We start from the raw sequence: 21,517 nt of genomic DNA on the forward strand, positions 1-21,517 counted from the left end.
ACAATTATGCAGCCACGGATACATGACGACAGCACGTCCAGCTTGGCTTTAGCCAGTTTGCTGCTAACAACGCCTGAGCTGAGTCCTCAGTGGGAGGGGAGACTGAGCTAGGGGAGCAGCACCAGCGCCTCTAGGGCCCTCTTATGGGGGCTGCGTAAAATTCATTTGCTGTGTCACTATGACAGGGTCTGGAGGCACCTTATATCCAATAATGCTTCCCATTGGAAAATTCCATAAAGAAATTTAAGAGAGGAATATTTGTCAAAGAATTAACCCGTTCTTCCTCAATGGGGGAATTTTCTCTTTTCAAGGGGACGGTTGAATCGTTCAGCCTTTTGCACTGTACCAAAGGGGTTTTACACACACTGAGCGCTCAGGGATGACGTACGTGTTGGCCACGTCTTAAGTGATTTTAAATGCCTGCAAATTAAATAACAGCTGCATTTATAATTTAAATGAATTAATAAGAAAATAATGGTGGACAGCTATTTCCATATTTATTGAGGTTTCCTGTATCCTTCCCAGCCTGCACATTTGCAATTATAAATGGGGTTTTTGCTTGTTGGTTTTTTTTTCTTTAATACTTGGTGGGATCAAATAATTTCTCTCCTCCAAAGAAATTACTTCAGAGGTCTTGCACTTGAACCAATCTACAGAAATCCAAACTGTCCCCTGCTCTTCCTGTGACCGTTGCCTCCACATTCCAGCTGTGGAATGCCCAGGACACATCTGGTTTTGTTCTCGTTTAGAAGCCAAAATATCTAAGCTTGAATTTTATGATAAAATCTTACACAATCAGAGCAATCACTGTTTCTCTAGTGTATTAGCTACTTTTTTAAAAAATAGAAGCCTGGATAAAATGCAAACTCAGCTATGCAAGCTGTGCAGATACTTCAGATGCTCCCTTGAAGGACACGTATGTAATTACAGCAAGTACACTTTCTTATGTTATGCTTTTCTTGTAACATCCCATGGATCTTTGAAGTTTTAAAAGAAAAAAAACCTGTCACAAGATTCAGCCTGCCATTTCGGGAATTTAAGAAATAAGCCATTTACATCAGTACAGCTTGTCTGCATCAAAGATGTGGGCACAGGTTCTGCTCTCAGCCGTGTTGGAAGAACTGTACTAGACCCAAAGGGAGAAACTGTTTCACTGCAGCAGAATTCTGGGCTCTGCAGCTGACAGCAGCAATCACGAAGACGAGTTACTTCATCTTTTTGAGATAGTGATGGAATGAGAAGAAGCCTAGGTTCAAATAAAATATTCTTAGACTCCTTAGGAAATGGACTTAGACCAAATTCCGCTGTGTGGCTGGAGAAGGCACTGTCACCAGAGACCTGGAGCGTGTCTGGAATTAACTGTATTGTCAAGCCTCTCACACCACCAATTCATGGTGAGAAAGCAGCTTTGCCTCACAACACATGGAAATTATTTCTCTACCTCAGAACAGCAATTTTTTTTCTCCACAAGGTCACGGTTGGTTGTTTCTGTAGATCTCGGAAGACCCGTCCCTGCTAAATGAAGCTCGGCAGGTCTCGGTACATGTGAGAGGAGTTGTTGGAGCTTTTTTGTTTTTTTTTTAAAAAATCAATTCATACAGACCTGGTTCCCAAGCGGCGAGTCCTCAGCCCCATGAACACCGACCGGATCAGTTTTCCAAAGGAAGCGGCATTCACTGGATCCAGTTTGTGATCCTGGCAGTGCCGCAGGTAATGGTTGTAGAGAGAGCTCCTGGGAAGGCTGACGCCTTCCGCCGTCTCATAGTTGTCCAACAACCACTGGAGCTTTACGTATGGAAAACATAAATAAATAAAGAACACATGAAAGTCTAAAGAGGGCTGGAACGGGATGCGTAGGACAACGTCAACGCTTAAATGCCAGGAGAGACCATCTGACATTAAGAGTTTAAGAGAACTTAATGCTGGGTGTTTAATTTATATAAGTTAATTTATATAACTTATGCCAGTTGCATTTTTATAAAAGTTAAAGGACCCCCAGCCCAAAGGTAATAACCCAACAAAAATGCTGTCAGATTTTGCAAGAGCATTAAGACACAGTCCGCCTGCCATCTCAGTGTCCGCCTTGGATTCAGATTAATTCCTGCAGAGCCAAAATAAAGCTGTACGAACTCATGTTTTCCAAGAATAAAGATGTTAAGATGCTGTCTAAGAGAGATAAATTTTAGGGGAACCAAATATGCTGCAAAGTCTTTATTAATTTGAAGATTGGTGTGTCTGCAACTGTTCCCTTAACAATAAAACTAATGGTCACCAAAGCAACCTTAAAAATCTGAGGAGTTCCATCTATTTTTCAAAATTTACTGTCTGAACTTCTGACATTTCTGTTGATTAAAGTTTGAAATTAGATATAAATTAGTTATACCTAGCTGGTCTGAAAGGGCAGGCCCGGCACACAATGTCAGCACAGGAATTAAAATGCAAAAAGACAAAACCCCCAGTCTCCTTTAACTGCCTAAATGACTTCGGCATCAATAACGTAAGTGTTACATTAAGTGAATTTCTGAAGGAACCAGATGTACAATTGGACGAATATCAATAGCTTTGGTAAGAGCCCTTTCATTGTCATTACAGACATTTGGGATTAACATTTTCAAGACCACCCTCTCCACCAAGAGCTCCATCCCCACATGCACAGGAGGCACAGCTCCACCAGAAGCAGCTGCATTCACACAAGATCAGAGGCAAAGCAGACTCAGGTTGTGAATGCCAAAATATTAGCCACACCATCTCCTTACAACAAAGAGTTCAAGCACATATTGTAATTAAGCACAGGCTTAGTCTAGAAATCAGCAGGATTTAACCGTGCACATGGATGTATGAGTTGGCCTATGCTTAGGTCCTCTCCACTCGTACTCCAGTATCTGGCTCTTTTCTGTTTTCTCTTGGTGAAACTTTGGGGTCCCAATTCACCACTGTACTCGAGTTTTTTATCAGTAACTCTGTGAAAATACAACCTGAAATGTGCAGTGACATCTCTGACACCTCACTCCATTGAGTTATTTTCTGTTTATGTATTTCACATCCAACTTTGCTCTCACACAAAGGCTTTTCAGCACCTATGAATGCATCATTGGATATGTATCATTCACATATCCAAATTTAAACTTCTGCTACATAAAATGAGCTGAATCCAAAGCTGTAGAGTTAAAACTCTTTCATTCATTTGAAATTCATTCAGGTTTGATCCAAAGCAACCACAAGTTCAAATGACTGGACCCATCAGTTTTGGTGGCCTCTGTATCAGAGCAAGGGCTGCTACAGCTGGAAGAAGAAAAACCTCCTGGCCATTTTCCCCTCTGTCCCGCTTTTCACAGAGCTGCTTGTCACCTTCCCACCTCCCTGCAGTTACACATCACCTAGGGAGGAACCAGGAGCTCCCTGCTCAACCCCACAGATCTTTTGCAATTAAAGTTTCATCAAAACCTATGTATTGTCTTGAAAAGTCTCTCTTCTAGAGCGAGTGCCTGTCGGTTCTGGTCCCTCGCATAGTTAAGTCCTGAGCCATTGTGTGTGGTGAGTACATGCTCCTCCACCTCCCGCCTTTCTCCACGAGCAGGAGATTCATCTTTCATTAGGTCATTACATTCCTCCCCTGGCCCAGGGAGAATTACTCCCTTTAACAGTTTTTCTACTTTTCTGTTCAGTCTTGTTTCAGGTGTTTCCACCTAAACACCATTGGGGGTTAGATCTTTGCCTCGGGGGAAAAGCTCCATCAGCACCTTCACCCACAGGGAAGAAGTCCAATGGTTTCGGGGGGGGGGGGGGGGGGGGGAGGTGTTATTTGGGGTGGGGTTTTTGTTTCTTTTTTGTTTTACAGGCAGTGAGGAAAGAATACATTTTCCCCCTACTCCTGTGAGTGCTGTGGATATCTAGGAGCCGCAGGGCCTCAGGCAGGTTATAGCATCCAAGTACTTCCTTACATGCCTAGCTCTAGGCGTTCGTGCACAAAAATCGTAGTTATTTTCCTCCAATTTCTTTGCATCATCTGCAAGCTCATAATTGGCAAAGAAGTAACGCTCTGACCCAGCGACTCTGGAGTACACTTGTGAGCCGAGCTTTTTAAGTAACAGTAATAGATTGACATGGTTTCATTAGAACCACCACGTGTCGCTGGGGTATTAACGCAGCTTAGGCTTCCAAATTTCATGTTTCAAGTGCACTTAAATAACCTTTCAGAGTTTTTGAAACTAAATTAAGTTGTCAAGTGTGGCTCCATTTCACATTGACTTTGTTTAAACAGCATTATGTAAAAAATTCCCTCTTGACTGAGGTACCTTTAGTTGTTGGTTTTTTTCTTTAAAAAAAAAAAAAAGAAGATCCCTGGCATGGCACATCTGCTGATGGCAAGAAAACAAACCGTTATCCTAAGAATTTACAGATTTGCAAAATGTGAAATTCAAAACAAGGGACAGAACACTTAATAATAAACTCTGCAACCTTAAGACTAAAAGCAATTCAGTCACAACTAAGTGCAATCAGCATTATCTCACAACTTCCTCAGCTGCAAGCTTTTGTCAAGCTCATATTTTGCTTTCAGCCTTGACAAATCACAGTCACCTGATGCTTCACTTTCTGGTTCTCATGTGCCAGCCTGACACTATCATGTGTCAGTCACACAGCATTTGGGATAGCTAATCCTCTGTCTGGGTTTTTGTTTTGGTTTTAACATAAGGAGGTGGGAACTGCAACCTTGCGGAGAGCGGAAACCCTTGTAACAGAGCACATGCATTGGGCTGCCTTGTACACTGTGGTTGGGAGCAACCTCTGGCAGTCTCCCGACTCCAGGTGGGAGATGCCCCATCCCTGGAACCATTCCAGGCCAGGCTGGACGGGGCTCTGAGCAACCTGACCTAGCGGAAGATGTCCCTGATCACTGCAGGGGGGCTGGACTAGGTGACTTTTAAAGCTCCCTTCCAAGTCAAACCATCTGATGATGATTCTATGATTCCAGTCCAGCCTCCTACTCAAATGAGAGCTCACTTCCACAGGAGGTCAGGTGCCTCAGCCCAGTTGAATGGCTCATTCAGTCAAATCCTGAGGACCTCCCTGGGCAGAGGCAGCACAGCCTCCCTGGGCAACGGCACCAACTCTCGTCCAGCTCTGGAACAAGATTGCCTGATCCGGCTCTGCAACGTGCTACATTTCCTAAAGGCACTGCTTGTACCACCACCTCGTCGTTATTCCCATACGTCTGTAGACATCGCTCCACGCTCCGGGAAGGCAGAGCATGAACACTGGAGGTGCACGGGGCAGCAAGGGTTCCACAAGTTTCCTTGGCTCAGCTCATGCTCTGAACCTTGGCAGAGGGAATTACCCACCCCGGCCCTGGAGCTGCCCAGGGCAGCACATTACTCGTGCCTGGACCGACATCTTCAGCAGAGACAAGTGGGGAGCTGATGTGAACACAAATACTCAGGAAGTAGTTCTATTGCTTTAGAATTTGTAAGAGAACTTAGGCCTTATGACAAATGATGAACCCTGATCTGAGAAGAGAGATGTTCTTTACTTCTACCCTGCAAGACAAGGGCAGGGAAGATCAGATCAGAGGCTGGATCGGGCCCCAACTCCATCCTGCACAGCCTGTGGTCAGATGAAATCTCTTTTCTATCTTTGCTTTCTTTCCTCTGCCCTTTTCCTGCCTTGTTTTGAACTTCCTTCAATACCACACCATAACCCACCCCCTCCTGCTCTGCTCTGTCCCTTTCTCCACTGAAACAAGAAAAATTCTGCAGGGCAACATTATCCCTAGACAAATCTTCATGGCACTCGGGGCGCAGCATGGGTGCGGGAGCACGGCCACAGCCTGGGATGGGGCGGATGCACAGAGATGCTCAGAACAGGAACTACCAGCCTGATTCTGCAGGTTTGTGTTTCCCCAACTCCAACAAGGAACCTTCAATTTCTGGAAGCTGAAATAAGGATCAAACTCATCCAGGAGACCTGGCTTAGAGTTCGACATCAGCTTAAGAGAATCAGACCATGAGGTTTAATGTTCTTTTCATTTTCTCAGACTATTTCTCTAGAGTGAAGAGGACAAAGATTTTTTTGCAGAACCCGAGAATGACAAAAGATCTGCCCCTTAAATACAAAGCAAAAGGAAATCTGTTAGAATAAAGAAGTACCACTTTGAGCACTGCTGCTTCTCAGTGCAGAACATGCTTCAGCCTAATCCAAAACATGATGAAGTCAAGGTGAGTCCAATGACTTCAACAGGACTTGAATTAGACCCTTCAAATCCCACACACATGTGCTCACTGTGAAGCGTTACTGCACGGGAGCCATAAACCATGATGCCAAAGGCCCAGTAGAATAGCAGGAACTTCACACAAAGCAGGGAAATCGTTGGCATAGTGAGGAGAGAGAGGTCTAGCAAGTGGATTTAGCATAACATTGTAACAGGAATGGTCTTCCTGAGGCACAGAAAGAGGCAATAAAGGCATTCACAAGAGCAGGGTTTTGGCACATGCTATCTAAGGGATATCTGTCATGATTCAGGCCAAGTTATTGCTGTAGAAATGCAAGACATTTTCCAGTCATCTTTCAGTTCCAGTGAAAGGAAAGAACTTCCTCAAATGTGTTTATCTAATTTCCAGCAATATCCATTGCCAGGCAGAAGAAATAAATAAACACAGGGTAGAGGCAGTTAACAGAATCCAGAGCATCTCATAAACAAACATTAACATCATGGCACTTTTTTGCAGATTCTTGTTTCTTGGGAATGGGCTGCTTTGGGCAGCACAGCTGAATCACAGGCTGCATGGAGTGGCTCGTGCTATCGAATACACCAAAGGGCTACAAATAATGCCCCTACCAAAGCAGGAAAAAGGTTGTAAATTCCAATTGTAACTTACATGGCTGTTGAGCAAACTGCTTTTGTGTGATGTAATCCCTTCATTTTTTTGTAGGTTTTCAATCGCCATTTCAAGCTAAATAAAATGTACAGGGCGGGGGGGGGGGGGGGGGGGGGGAGAAAAAAAAATAAAAAAGAAAAAGAAAGGAAATCAGATAGTTAGCAACAGCCACGATTATTATTTCTTTATTAATCTTTGAATGATTAATGCTTTACATCAACAGGCTTGTGAAAAAGAGGCAAACAGATGAGGCACAGTCCTTATAGGATGAAGCTGCAGAGATGTTACTGTATGGCATGCAAACTACCACCACAGCAAGAAACCCTATTAGGGTGAAAGAGTGAGACCAGGGAGCCCTTAATCTTTTGCTATATGCATTGCCCATTTATAAAAGAGGAGCACTTTTCCTTCTCCTTTCCCCTTCACGCCCAGACCAAAACACCAGACAGATACGCTGGAGCAGGTCAAAAGAGATTTGCTACAGAGAAGGTGCATTTTACCTAGATTTTTCAAGGAAAACTGGAAGTAATGACTTCGGTTATTATTACTTCTTAACATTTCGACAAAAAACTAATGGCAACTAAATAAAACGGGCACAAGGAGGGTTGCCACACAGAATGCATAAGCTGGAATAGGTAAGAGCTCTTTGCTACTGAAGAGAACTGCAAAGGGACTCTGAAGGAAGGAGACAGGTTTCAATTAAGTGAGCTTCTTCCCACGACGACAGGCCAGCACATCCTGATGCTACTTGTGCTCGTTTCCATTGACCTCAGAGCTTCTCCAAGAGGAGTCATGGTGAGGTGTTCTGGCCCCTGAAGAGCCCCCTTGCTTCCCTCTGTCTAGCTTCTGTCCTCCTTGTGGCCCACCTATGGCTGCTGCCATGCGCCTGGACACTCTCCTGCACCCTGCTTGTCTTCTCCTTTCTGCTGCTGGAGCTCCCTTGGCAATCTCTGGGAAACTACTTAGCAGAGGGCTGCTGGTCCCAGAGCTCTGGTGCCCCTGAGCACAAGCTTTTTGCAAGTGAGGAAGGGAAAAAAAACCAAAAACAAAAACCCTGCCACATTAAGGGACTGGCAGGAGCAGAACCTGCTGTTTCTCTCCAGTAGAGGTTCTCAAACCCCTGTTATCTGTGACCTGTTAGCGCAGGCAGGACAAGGCAGCACAGATCAGGCAGTAAAACTTGCAGTCAGCAGCTATCTCTAGCATCTGTCCTCATCTGTAGGCACATGCACAAAGCATCTGCACAACAGTCTGCCCATGGCCTCCTTCACAGCTAGCTACCTCCCTGAACCCTGGTTTGCACTGACTCATAGCATGGGGAAGATAAAGGCTGGGATAAAACCAGCCATTTACAAAACCGAGCTCTGTCAGAAAGGTGGGACAACAGAACAAATCAGATCAAATTTCTGAGGTAACATTCAACAGCCAAAGCCACAGCCTGGGCCATATCCATGTCCGAACATGATACTCTGTTCAAGCACCTCCAGCACACATCCCCGCGTTTCCATCCAAAAGTGCCATCACGGTGGCACTTCTCAAGAAGTTATCAGTGAATTCAGAAAAGGGTCAGTCTAAAACTATGTGTCAGTGGGTTTTTTTAGGAAACCCATCTAGCACACCATGATGTACCATGAGGAACCAAAGACTGATTGCTGACGCAGCCTTCAGGAAATGAGTTGGTGTTAGAGGGAGACACTATTTCCTTCCTCTGTTCAAGGAGCAGCGCAGTGCGTTGAGCAACACCTCTTACGCAAGCACAGAAACACTGCCTGTCCTTTTGGTAAGCGTGCTGATTTGAATGGACACCTTGCATCTGCAGAAAAAGACATTACGGGGGAAAGACTAAAAGCTCTTAAACTGCCCTGCATGAAGGTGAGGAGCTCTGAGGACCCACTTATGGGGGGTCTCAAGGATTTCTGCTCTTGGTATAGCCTAATTTAAATGAAGATTGACAGTGCTTTATTGGCACATACACTGAATGGGCCTGCTTTCATGTGTTCAGCCCATTCAATGGAGCAGAACATCATTACTCCAGCAGATATGAAAGATGGATTTCTTTAAATATCTTAAGATTTTATTTTAATGTACATAAAGTCTTCACCAAACATCCCTCAACCTCCTGAGGCAGCTCTTACACCATTGCTAATTCTGAAGCACTGTCTTGTTCCCGGCCTCCTCTGAAGACACTCTCTTTGCTTTCAAGGTCTCGGTGCTGGCTCTGCCTCAAGAATTCAACACCCTTCAAGTCCTCTCGCTTCTCCAGTCCTTGCAGCTGCCTCTCATGTTGCCAAGCCCTCACATTGCTGGCCACTTTGACATCCATCCCCTTTGCACTGCACCCCCAAGGCCACACACAAACACTACAGCTTCCTTGTCTACATCTGCATGGACCGTACTTTTCTTTCTCTCTACAAAGCCCTTAATCCTGCCCCAAATCTATTTTGCCAGGACTACAGCCTCTCTGGCCTCTTTAACACCAGCCTTTCTTATTCTGTTTAAGCAAGATACTGCAATGAAAAACAATGTTCCCACCCGTTGATTTGATTTAGTCATTGCTCTCTTTAAGCCCTCCACTATCAGTTCACCCATTATTATGTGAAATTGAAATCAGTTATCATGGCTCTCTCTATCCCTCTCCAGTTTTGGTCTGTGCTGCAAGAACTGAAAGCCACACAGACACATCCCTACAGTGTCTTCCGGACAAGCATCTATACACTATTTGACCCCCTTGAGCCCCTCCACAAGAGCCACGGCCATTTTGCGTTAAAATACCTTCTGAAAGTTCATTCCTACATGCAACAGAGTGAATTTATTTCAGATGCATTTTCATAAAGGTCGCTTCCTAAATTCTTTTTTCCTGAACAGCTTTATCCCATGTGATAGACAGCTAGAAATTAAATCTGTTCATGGGACATTTCTATTGACACATATTCTACTCATGCTTTTTCACATTATGCCCATCACCACGGAAATTTAAAAAAAAAAAAAAAAAAAAAAACCAAAACCCACACCAAACCAAAAACCAAGAGTAATGCTGTTCAGTGTTGCAAGATGCCATCTCACGCAGGTGACAAGATCAGCAGCTACTTCCTTCAAAATAAGAAGCTTGAGCAAAAATCAGAGGATGGTCCAATGCTAGTTCATAACTACAGTTAAAATACACGCATACACAAAATTCTCACACCAGACATGAATCCCAGCTAATCCAGACACATCTGTCATTTTCTCTTCCACCCAAAGCTGAGTACTTTTCCCCACAGATAGCTACTTCTACTAAACAGAGAGCACATTTACTCCAGGATCAAAGGCAACCTTTCAAAGTACAAAGATTAAAAAAAATGTGAAGTTCGTATTAGAAAACTGTGGAAAAAGAAAGAACAACCTGACCGGCCAGATTTTCACGAGTACTCGGTGGCCAACCACTCATGTTTTTCTCCCTTGGTGGTGCTGTTCACATTTTAAAATCTGGCCACATACACTGAATTACACCTACATCTGTAATTATGCTTACATACAAATGTATAAACACACATAAGCCAGTCTGGAAAGGAAGGCGAGCAGAGCTCCAACCTACTCCTGGCCACAGCTGCTACTTAAGGGCTGGTAGATTCTCAGATGAAAGCCCTGGCAGCTTCTAGCTGCAGAAAGCCTGGGTTGGGTTTGTATTTGTATCGCCCCCCCCGCCAAGTCCCACACACCTGTACAGCTGTGCTTCAGGCAACCTGGCACCTCCAGTGACAGTTGGAGGGACGTGATTAAAAAAATTAGAGCGTTAAAACATTTCTGTTTGATCAGTATTATCCCTAAAATACATTTTCTGTAACACATGGCATGGACAGAATACACAATGGTGTGGGAGATGTATAAAAAGGCTTTTCAATCACTGTGCATTTGGCATAAGCAGCTTGGCATACCTTATGTGCTAATTATTGACTGTGTTAATAATGGATTTTTCAGGTCTCTTCATAATTAAAAATGTATTTATATATTTCTTTATTTTGGGTAAGCCAAGCCCCATGCTCAGATGTTATATTTATTAGAAAATGTAAATATAGAAAATTCTTTTGAATTGGAAAGTCAAAACATTTTGCTCAGGGGAAAAAAAAAAACAAACCTCTGAGAATTTCCTCTTATCTCCACGCTGCATAATTTCAGTGATCCACTCAGAAAGTTTGACAAGCCTCTGCCCACCAGCAACAGAGACATCCCAAACTCCTGTTGAAAAATATGTGTACCACACCAGTGTCTATTCTCTCACTTGCAATTGCATGGCATGTTATACAGACATATACACAGTAATAACGATAGGAAGTTTTATTTTCTGAAGGTTTTTCAGTTCCCTTGGAATAATTCCTGGCCCCCGAGCTGCAACATCTGCAGGGCTACATACCGTTGCTGGAGAGGAGCGTGAAGTATGTGACAGAGAATGTCTAGTGTTTTCCATCCCCCCATGAATGAGATAGGCTCCCGAGCCGGAGAGGATCGGACTTCCCCCAATGTCCATGGTGATGCCCACCATGTTGTGAGAGGGAATGGCTGTAGGAGAGGATGCCGCTGTAGTCACCTGAGCTCCACCTCCCTGCGGTTCGAAATAGGATGCTGCACTGCTGGGGGCGTAAATCTGAGCTTCGCTGTTGTAGGAGTAGGCGGCTCGTCTGTCAAAGGAACAATAGGGTCAGGAGGTGGAACACACCTGGTGTGGAGAGGAGCTTGCAGAGCTAATCTCATGGACAACAGCTTCCACCATCTGGACCACCTTTTTAAAAAAACTCGTCTCCATTGTCGGTGGGATTTGCTCTACTGAAATTGAACCCTGTGCTGTAAAAGTCACTCCTGACAATGTTAGTCAGTCCTGTAACAGCCCTGGAGCAAACGCCCACAGCCACAGCAAGAGCAGAGCCCCGGAGTCGTTCTGCAGCCATTACAGGCAACCTTGGTACCAAAGGCTGAGAGCATCCTGGAGGATGGCAGGGGCCGCAGGCCCAAAGCGGGGGGCACAGCAGAGAGGAGAAAGAGGAAACCTTACAAAACCCCTTTCTTCCTCTAGCTGTTATGCTCTGGTTCCCAAAGGTGCCCCGCCTCACCACACAATGGGGTGGGCAGAGTCAAATACCAGACCTTTTTATGTAGCAGGACTCCCTGGGGAACAGTCCTTCCATGAGGACAACGCCTCCCCCAAGGCTGGAGTCTGGCTGAAGCTACCCTCACGCACACAACGTAGCATGTGAAATGGTTCCTCTTCTTCCTCCTTTTACCGGCGGGCAATGCCAGCAGCAGCGCCGTGTGGAAGGAGCCTGGGAGGTCCGAAGGGCTCAACCCAGCTGGGAGGGGAAAAGGGGGCTCTGCTACAGCCAACAAGAGACTCTTACATGGTTCCATTGGTATAAACAGCTTCTCCTCCTTCCACGTACTGGACCTGGGATGGATATACGTGCTGCACAGACTGCACCTGAAACAGGCATAATAAACTCAAGTTATGGATGGGTTATTGCCTAGGAACAGCAGGAGAAATTGCATATTACATCCTTAAATGACTTTCAACCTTACCGTGACATTTAGGCTTTCTTTTTAAAAGAAAAACAAAAAAAACCCCCACATGCTTAGGAATCCCAAATGATGTATTTATTTCAAAAGGTCAAATCAAAATAAATAAATAAGTATTTGCTCCATGAGCAGTGGAAACAATGGAGCTGGGTTTCCTCTGCACACATGTCTCAGGGCTGATTCTCCGCTGACTAATAAGGGTGAGATCATGCTGCAGCCTTTCCTTCAGAGAGGAGGTTGGCAGCATCCATCTGCACCCCAGCCCCCTTTTTCATTGGTCTGGGAGGGACGCAGTTGCCTCTGTCAAGTTGGATTGTTTTTTTTTCCTGCAACTGAGCAACCAAATAAAAAATTGCTAGAGGAAAAAGTCAAGAAAGTCAGACTCACTGTCCACATGAAGCAGCACCACATATGCCTGGTTTCTTAGGAAACAAGGACTGCAAAAGGCAAAGTTCAGATAAATAAAAGCACTTGCACGGCCCTCTGTCACCTAACCTTTCTAGGAAGCCACATGCAGTCAGTATATTTATTTGTGTAATTAAAAAAAATCCCTAACACTTTGCCTCTAAAAAAATCTTTACAGAGGAGGACTGCTTTTAAATGGCAATGAAAAGCATCCAACAAATCTTCAAATGTACGAAAGACAACTGCTACAGTAAAGGTTCTTTCTAAACTTTAAATATCTTGAGAGTTTCTTTTGCCATCAGTCTAAGAAAGGAGGAGAGAGATGGAGAAAGCTGCTCTCTCAGTAATCTCCAGCTCTCTAATTGCACAACTCTTTAATTAAGAGCAGGGTTTTTTTCTAAGCAGCTATCTGGCACAGTTTCAAATGCCGTGTGGGACATGGGGTCCTGTTGACATGGGGGTCCCTGCGTGGAGTCTCAACCCAGAGGTATTACCTGTTGTGGAACCTGCTGAACTCTGGGAACAGAGATTTGCTGCATCTGCGCTCCTTTGGGAGCGGAGCCTGCTGCTTGGACCAAAACCCTCTGAAAGAAGAAGATATAGTAACATACACTTACTTTCAGTCTGTAACACAGGTGAGTTAGGTATTCTCTTTCAAAATGCCATGGAAAGCTTCCTCCCACTCTAGAGGCAGCAGCACCCCTTACTTAGTGTCCCTGCAGTTCCCATCCCTCCAATGCAATCTGCATCGGACACCAGCCGGAACTCGCTACCCTAAACCTGGGCAAAGCAGAGAGCTGAATCCACATTTTCTGACATGAACCATCTTTAGGACTCCACACAAGCAAATAAGAGCAAACAGCTGATTGACAAGAGGAGCGCAACATGAGGCTCAGTTGCAGCTAAACAAGAACCAGTCCTCACACATTCACATTTTCCTCCCAGGGCTGCAAATTTTCTTCTCTTACGGCTGCCATACCAAACCACGCTCTGCCTCCTATGACACGAAATCGCACTCTCCAAGGTGCCACAGCCCTTATGGTTTCTACCAGCAACAAGGCTCAGATGGTTCTGTATCTCCCTTCAGTGCCACCAAGGGCAGAGAAATGCTTTGTGTTGCCTTGCGGCGGTCACCCTGTCCTCCACCTCTCCACTCTCATTTCCACCGCCCCCCTCCTCTCTGTTATGCTCGGCATTCAGTTTGAGGTTGAACATGTGTCTCGTAAAGTGCTAAGCACCTTGCAGATGCAGCAAAACCAGCATGGGGACGTGGTGGATGGAAAGAAAAGATTCAGCATTCAAGCCAAATATCAGTATGGCCTTTTACTGATGAGGACCTTCTCCAAGAAGCCAGTCATCCTCTGTGCCCTGAGGCTTTAAAAATACCCAGCAGACTGGGCCAACTGAACAAAAAGCTGCAAAACTAGAACAGACCGTGAAAATTACTGACTACCTTATATGTATATATTTACGATTTTTAGCCCTCTGACACCCTCCAGCATGCCCTTTGCAACCAGACAATAATTCTGTTCTAGCAGAATTACAGGAATACGATAATTGCCCAGATTTCTATGCAGCCTCTCCATCACCAGTCCCCAGGCTCATCTTCAGTAAGTGGATACCTTGAAGATCTTGCAGCTGAGCTGGTGATAAGGACACTTACACCACCCATCACTTAGTCCATTTTCTCTCCAAAAGAGCTGTAAGGAGGGCACGATGGGTACATTAAAAGCCCATTTTCAAGTCAGGCCTTGGCAATGCCACCTACATCAAAGTCTCAGAAAGATCTGTTCTTTTCTCCTGCTTTTCACCCACTGTCATTGTTTTTACCAAAGGACAAGTTTCCTCCTTTGGCACAGCTGCCCAGCTCAGCTACTTGTGTAATTTGTTACTGCCTGTCCAGTTGCTCCTACTACCTTCCAACCAAAAAAATGAATCATCCCCAACCTGTAAGATGAGGCCATCCTGTTCATACAGCCTTCTCTCACACTGAAAGGCAGACCAGTGATCAACACCACCAAAGGCTGCAGCCTCACACCAGTCATGCTGCCAGTAGCTCATTCCTAGTATTTTCCTTGTGCCGCTGTGAGAAGGGAAGGCTCTGGATGCTCCTCCTCTTCAGCAATCTTCCACGATCCCCTGGGTCTTCCTTAATCCATGGGGTTCCACTCCTTACCCTGTGTCATGAGGACAGCACCAGCAAAGGCTGGATGCGTAATTTCATAGTCCAAAGCCAACAGGTTGTCAGAGTCAAATTCACACTAATGACTGATGATTCCCAAGATCCTTGACACTACAGATTAGTGATATCCACTTCGTTACAATACGACAAGAAACGTCACCCAGAGAAATCAAAGATGGGAAGGCTGAAAGATGGCAGAGCTGGCCAGCCACAGGCTGAATCACACGATGTGAATGTCCACGTCTCCTGGTGAATCAAATGCTCCTACCAATTCACATTTTTTAATTGTTTCTTTTCAACAGCATCCAATGGCAGCTACTTCTGCTCACTTGGGAGTTGGAGCAGGGTGTAGCCAAGTTATACCCACCCATCCTCTTATCCCTCCAGCTTCCTGCAACAGAAGCTTCTTTTGATGGTTCCCCAAATGGCATAAAAAGGAACCAGTTTTACTTAACCCTTCCCATTTTCCATTAGGTAGTTTTCATTCATCAGCTGAAGTTATAATTTCTCTCATATCAGGAGGCCTCCCAAGTGCATCGTATTCATGCATATGAATCATGAATCCCCACTCTCCAATTTAAAATGTCAGGATCCACCTACCAAAGGAGGAGACCAAGATGTGGCTCCACCACCCTCTCCCCGCAGTAGCGCTCCCTCCACCTCTCCTCTGTTGAGCTCGGTGCCCTATTTGCAGAGGTGCCTTTAAGGACAGTTTCATTTTCTCCTGCTTTTATTGACACACCAAATAATGACAACAGGATATTATACTGAAGCAAACACCAAACTGGCATGGAATTACTTCCTTGGGTAGCTAAGTTAAAAAACCCCATATTTTAACGCTTGCGTATTCGTTGGGCTAATGCATGAAATATCTATGGCCTTTAACGACACAAAGTACAGGAACAGGTTCTCCCCACTACCTCAATGAGCTGATTAACAATCCTCTCCCCCATATAAAAGCCCTGGATTAAAATACATCTGCCAGTAAAACTGGTCTCTTCTCCATGGAAACGGCATTCCCAGGTGTGCATACATTACCTGCTGAGACGCTGGCACTGGCTGCACTACCGGAGCCTGGGCTGATGCAGAGGTGTGAAGCGCCACAGAAGCTGCTGAGTCTGATCCACCCTCTGAATTCTGCATGCTCACTGCTGGGGAGAGCAGAGGGAGATCAGCCAGGGAAAGCACAGCTACACACCGCAGCAAACGCCCGAGGAACCCGCGTCCAACGGGAACAAAATCCCAGTGGAAGATCCAGGGGAAGTGCTGGGAAGGAAGGTGGCTATCTTCCTACACAGAGGACTCTTTTTAGTCTTTGAGCTAATTTTAATACAGTATTATATTAAGAAGAAAGAAAGTTGCACAATTGTTCCACAGTAAGGAGAGGGAAGGAACAGAAAATGCACTTCTAAATATAACTGAAAAGTAGTGTTGGAGAATTATTGTGTCATAGTGAGGACAACTTCAGATCTGGAAGAGTAAGAACATATTTTAAAAATTTTTTTCTCTCCCCCTCTGCCTTATCATTTTTAACTACTGCAAAAAAATATTTAATCAAAAATTTAATCAAAGTACATGGCTGGAGCTTTGCTAATGCTTTCATTTGGGAAGTGGGGTGGTCAGTTTGGGTTTATAATCACAGCTGATAATCAAACACAAATAGCAGAAGAACAGCAATTGACCATCATTTTAAAAGCCCCAAACCACCCCCACAAAGAACCACCTCCAGCCTCCCATCCGTGCCCGTGGCCCAAAATCCCATCAGCCTCACGGAGGTTCCCAAACATTGGCATGCCATCGCCCCGGCCCTGCTCTCACGCTGCTGCCTGCCAGGGCCGATGCCCTCAGCATCTTCCAGTCACCCCGGGCGCTCACCCAGCATTGCTCAGCCACCTTGGGAAGCATCCCAAGGGCCGCACAGGAATGTCCTGGGGATGGAGAGGCGGCACAAGAGCAGGGCTGAGCACCTAGCTCGCAGCACAGGCTCTCCTCCATCCCCTGGGTCTCCTTGTTCCTTCTCACACTGTCCCGGCACCCTGTGTCTGTCACCCGCAGGCCACAGGGCACGTTAGAGCCCAACCAGCCAAGGGACACCGAGGGTTGCTGCAATGGTGCTTCCCAAGAGCAGACAATGTAATTTTGGGGGTTTTGATGTAATGGGCTGGGGGGGGAGGGGGGGAAGCCTTTTTTCTCAGTTCTTGTGAAAGTTCCAGTTTAAAAACCTATTTTAAGAGGGTTTCTGCTGTCACTTCAAAACCAAAATATTCTGAAACATCCCGATTTTGAGCAGAGTCATTTCTCCTTTCTCAGCCTCGCTGCTGAGCGTAATGTAGCCTCCAAATAACAGAGTGAAATCTTTTGTTTTATTCCCCTTCTCCATCCAATATCTAAGCTTTTCCCTCAACTTTGTACAAGTTAAGAGGCAAAAGGAAAAATGAGAAATGAGGGACACTGGACCCTGCTCATTTGATAGCTCTTTGTGGTAAAAAGAAACGTAAGGGGGAGGTGAAGTTATAGAAGTTACCTTTTTCAGCTACTGAAAAAAAAGCCCAAATATTTAGATTCTTCACAAAGCAGGTTTTTAAGATTTTTTTTCCAGTCAGTGCTGACTCCATGTTCCCATGCTACCTATTAACAAATGACACCAATTACTCTCCTGATTTCCCCGAAACCCCACACCTTGCAAGTAAATTTCTCTTTCACATCTTTCTGCATCCAGGAGAAAAAGGAGATACAGAACCCACATAGTCACTGCTCCAAATACAGCTGCCAGATCAATTTAATGATCCAGAAACAAAGTACGGCAATTTAGGCACTATTAATCACCATCCGTGTCCCTTCGTAGCCCTCAGGTCTGTCCGTAGCAGACGTGCACAACCCCATTCCCTGCAGCTCCACTATATAAAGGCAGCCCCTGCTTCTCCCCATCACTGCCTCTGCGTGGCTTTTAGCCAAAACCTCTTTGTCAGAAAAAAGGACTTGCAATAGCGCTGTGGGATCATGAAAATAATAATTCTCACAGTAAATTCACAAAATAGCCTCCCACCTGTTCCAGCCCCAAATAATTTGCAACTAAACATTTGGCCAGTGCTGCTGGCAAAGGAGGCAGGTTTATAACGCTCACATGAAGATGCTCGGGCAGAAGAGAGGGGTCACTTTTAGCATACGTATTCCCCTTACTTTTGCAAGGGTGTTTTATTGTCTATCACTTGGTCACAGTTTTCTAGGGTTTTGCGAGTGGAAAATATAGCATGGTGAGGTTACAGAAGAAAGTTGGGTAAGTTGCCAAATATATTTTAATGATCTATTTGAGAATGGTTCTGGCAGGGCCAGGTCTCGGCATTTCAGGTCTACAGGTCTCTTTTCAGGTGTAGTTATAATCAGAAGAGGACACTCAGAAGCGATGCTATCTCAAAATTACTACCTACTCATTTCTGCTGATAAATTTTGTCCTCTGGTTTCCCTCAGAGACCAAAAAAGACCAGAGGGAGGCAGGCAGGATAGAAGATTGTCTGCTGCCAAAATAAATCATAGACATTATTTTCAGATTTGTTACAAAATGCAGACTCTGTTAATGATGACAACCAAGCCAGACACAAAGACCCCGATTAAATCAGCAGCTGGTACTTGCAGACAAGGTAGACAGACACAAAAGTACTGGACAACCAAGGCACACGTACAGGACTTCTTATTATTTTGTTTATCAGTGAAATATCCTGGATAAAGAATAATTCGTTTTCCATTAAAGCCATCCTGCGCTTCCTGAGAATTGGAGAGACAGCTACGTGTACACCATCTGCTAACATTAATTTGCACTGATGAAAAGCTGACAATGTAAACAGAATTCCTACACTCTGAGAAACCATCACAAGGTGCTACAAAGCTTTGCCGACATCCTGGGAGCACAGCTACCAACTGAGCCGGCGCCTGAGCCAAGACTCGAGAGAATGGATAAAGCATTGGCTTTCAAGGGGGAGAGGAAACGCAGCATCCGAAACCTTGCTCTTCCCTATTCTTGGGATTTGTGCCTGTGAAGTAAGGAACACTCTTGGAGCTCCTTAATGAGCATCGGCTGCTGGAGCCCAGCCGTCTGCTTGTGCAGCTTTTTGGCACTTCTGCCACATCCCGAAAGCAAATGCCCATGAAAGGACTCACTGCTCTCCTTCGATCTCATTTTTCACCTCCCAAAGGGGAAGAAGTTTTACAGTGTTCTTGATCATCCTAACAGAGACTTGGTGGCTCAAAAGCGAGCCCTCTTGTTTCCCAAAGATCTAAGATTTGCTGCCTTCCTCTTAGATCTGGTCTAAGAAAGAGGGATTCATCCCAGTCACGCTTGCTTCCCGCTCCTGGCTGGGGGAGAACACTGTAGCTCTCTTGTAGCAGGAGTGACCAACAGAAGCTATTAAAAGATGTCTTGTGGCTTCTGACAGCTGGTGAAAGCCTGACAGCTTGGCAGCCCCCCGGTACTGAGGAGGTTGCACTAACTGAGAACCTAATTAGTAGTCAACAAAGGCGCTGGTGGGTCACAAAGAGGATTGGCATCCACGGTTGACTTTCTCTGCTCCAGGGCTCCTTACCGGGTTAAGAACAGCAAAAAGACAAGTCAATTATTTTACCAGAGGGATGAGCAGACAGGACCTGACCATGCATAAGGAATAAAACTTCGGTGAGAAGGGCCTTACTCAGATGTTGGCATTTCATGTAGGGACAAAGTTAAAGCCCTGGTTGCTCAATGTGGCCGGTGATGTCACATGCAGCATCACAGCTGTGGGAGGCATTGCAGAAATCTGGATTCCAGGTTGCATCATCACTGAATGAATCAGGCAGATAACAAGGCTGCTGCGCTCTGGAAACCTTCTGTTTACACACAGCTATCTCAGTATCCAGGCAAACAGCGCTGACAGGAAAGGAAATACAGAAAAAACTAATAACTTCTGGGTGCTATTTCTGGTTCTGCCACCAACTTGCTCTGTGACCTTGAACAGGACACTTCCCCTTCCCTGTGCTTCAATTTTCCCACTCCTAAAAAAGCCACAATACTCCCCTAGGTAAGGTATTTTTCGAGCACTAGTCTCAGAGGGCCGCCAAAGTCTGAATGCATTTGAGAAAGACAAGTAGTAAAATTATAAGCCTTGAGGGTTGATAAAAACTCCAACTGTCACTGCTTCATTCATAAGCCACATTGCCTTCATGTAAATAGCCTTGCCTTTGTTAATCTCTCCTGCCTAAACCAGCTCAAAAATGCTGGGAAAACAGAGATAAGAGGAGTATTTCAAAATATTATTCACATTCAAGTTTACAGCGAGAGGGGGAGAAAAGGAGGGGGCAGCAGAAGGATATCTCACAGCTTTCTCCTGTGAGTCACCTTCGAGTGCCGAGAAGAAAAAGCATCATCATCCTCTGCACCAGTTCCCAAGCTCCCAAAAAGAGCTCAGGAAAGGACGGGGGCTGATGCAAGAGCCCCCAGTAGCGAGGAGGGTGCCCCTGGGCGCTCGGTCTGTGCTGCAGCCCACAAGCTCTGCCATCCAGGAGATGAGGAGGAACTGCAAGTATTTTTCCACAGAATGGTTGAGTATAAACTATCAGCTTCTGAACACTCAAACAAAAATGTTTCAGAGCTAAAAGCCGAGACCTCAGAAGTCTAACAACTGCTGCAGATTAGAGCCAGAGCAGGGAGACTGCCCCAGGGAAATATGTGGTTTATTTTTCGGTGCTCTGCTCCTTGCTCCACGGGACATGCAAGCACAGGGCAAGCTGAGCACCAGCAGCCACCCCGGGCGCCTCCAAGACTTCAAATCAAAGAGGATTTAAGTCCCTGCCTTCCTTGGGCCCCGGGTCGCTTCTGTTGTAATTGCGGCCCAACTTACTTGGTGTTTTTATACCAGAAGAAAACATCACCATTTGAAGTGAATATAACTCCCCCCCGCCCTTATTTTTATTTTTTAAGAGCAGCCTCGCATAAATCAGGGCTGGGACTGGCACAGTCTTGGCTCTCGTAGGGTATTTAGGTCTTGTACATATCTTAAAATTTTTAAGGTGCAAACAAAAAACGTATTAGCTACCCCACACCAGCAACCAGTGGATGCTTTTTTAAATCCAGAATAATCATACAATCACACTAGTGTTGCTTTCAAAATCCCAAAAATGTTACTGTTTCAGTGAATTGCTTACTCATTTGAAGACAAAGCATGAACAACTTTATTTCATTTGCTTTTCAAAGCTTACTTGGTCATCCTTTGATCTTATTTAAACTTTTTAAATTCCTTTACTAAATCTTCTTTTTTCTGGCAGAACCTTTGAAATAGAATATAATACTGGGACATAAATGAGGGAAAGGAAAATGTCTTTGATGTTTTTTTGTTGTTGTTTTTAAAAGAACAGTCAATTATTCTACCTCCGGGACAGAGTTTCTGACAGCTACTTGTATTTAAGCTTCCCAGTAAACCCTGGTGGGTGTTATTACCTCTACTGGGTAAGTAATTCCCTCCATTTGCCATTTGCAAATGGGCTTAAC

The 21,517-nt window shown here is 45.0% G+C and overlaps 1 protein-coding gene across 1 annotated transcript in view; it reads right to left on the reverse strand.

The window, feature by feature from the left end:
* Positions 1-16,964, reverse strand: part of RFX2 (regulatory factor X2) — a 29,114-nt gene extending 12,150 nt beyond the window's left edge. Inside the window, exons 1-7 of the mRNA XM_075077000.1 lie at positions 16,879-16,964; positions 16,042-16,154; positions 13,316-13,405; positions 12,242-12,321; positions 11,263-11,527; positions 6,873-6,947; positions 1,604-1,785 (exon numbers count right to left, since the gene is read on the reverse strand). Coding sequence (XP_074933101.1) covers positions 1,604-1,785; positions 6,873-6,947; positions 11,263-11,527; positions 12,242-12,321; positions 13,316-13,405; positions 16,042-16,154; positions 16,879-16,885 — 812 coding nt within the window. The 5' untranslated portion in view covers positions 16,886-16,964. The remainder of the gene's footprint in view (positions 1-1,603; positions 1,786-6,872; positions 6,948-11,262; positions 11,528-12,241; positions 12,322-13,315; positions 13,406-16,041; positions 16,155-16,878) is intronic.
* Positions 16,965-21,517: the final 4,553 nt, after the last annotated feature.

The sequence above is a fragment of the Phalacrocorax aristotelis genome, chromosome W (genome assembly GCF_949628215.1).
Source record: "Phalacrocorax aristotelis chromosome W, bGulAri2.1, whole genome shotgun sequence".
NCBI classification, from domain to species: Eukaryota; Metazoa; Chordata; class Aves; order Suliformes; family Phalacrocoracidae; genus Phalacrocorax; species Phalacrocorax aristotelis.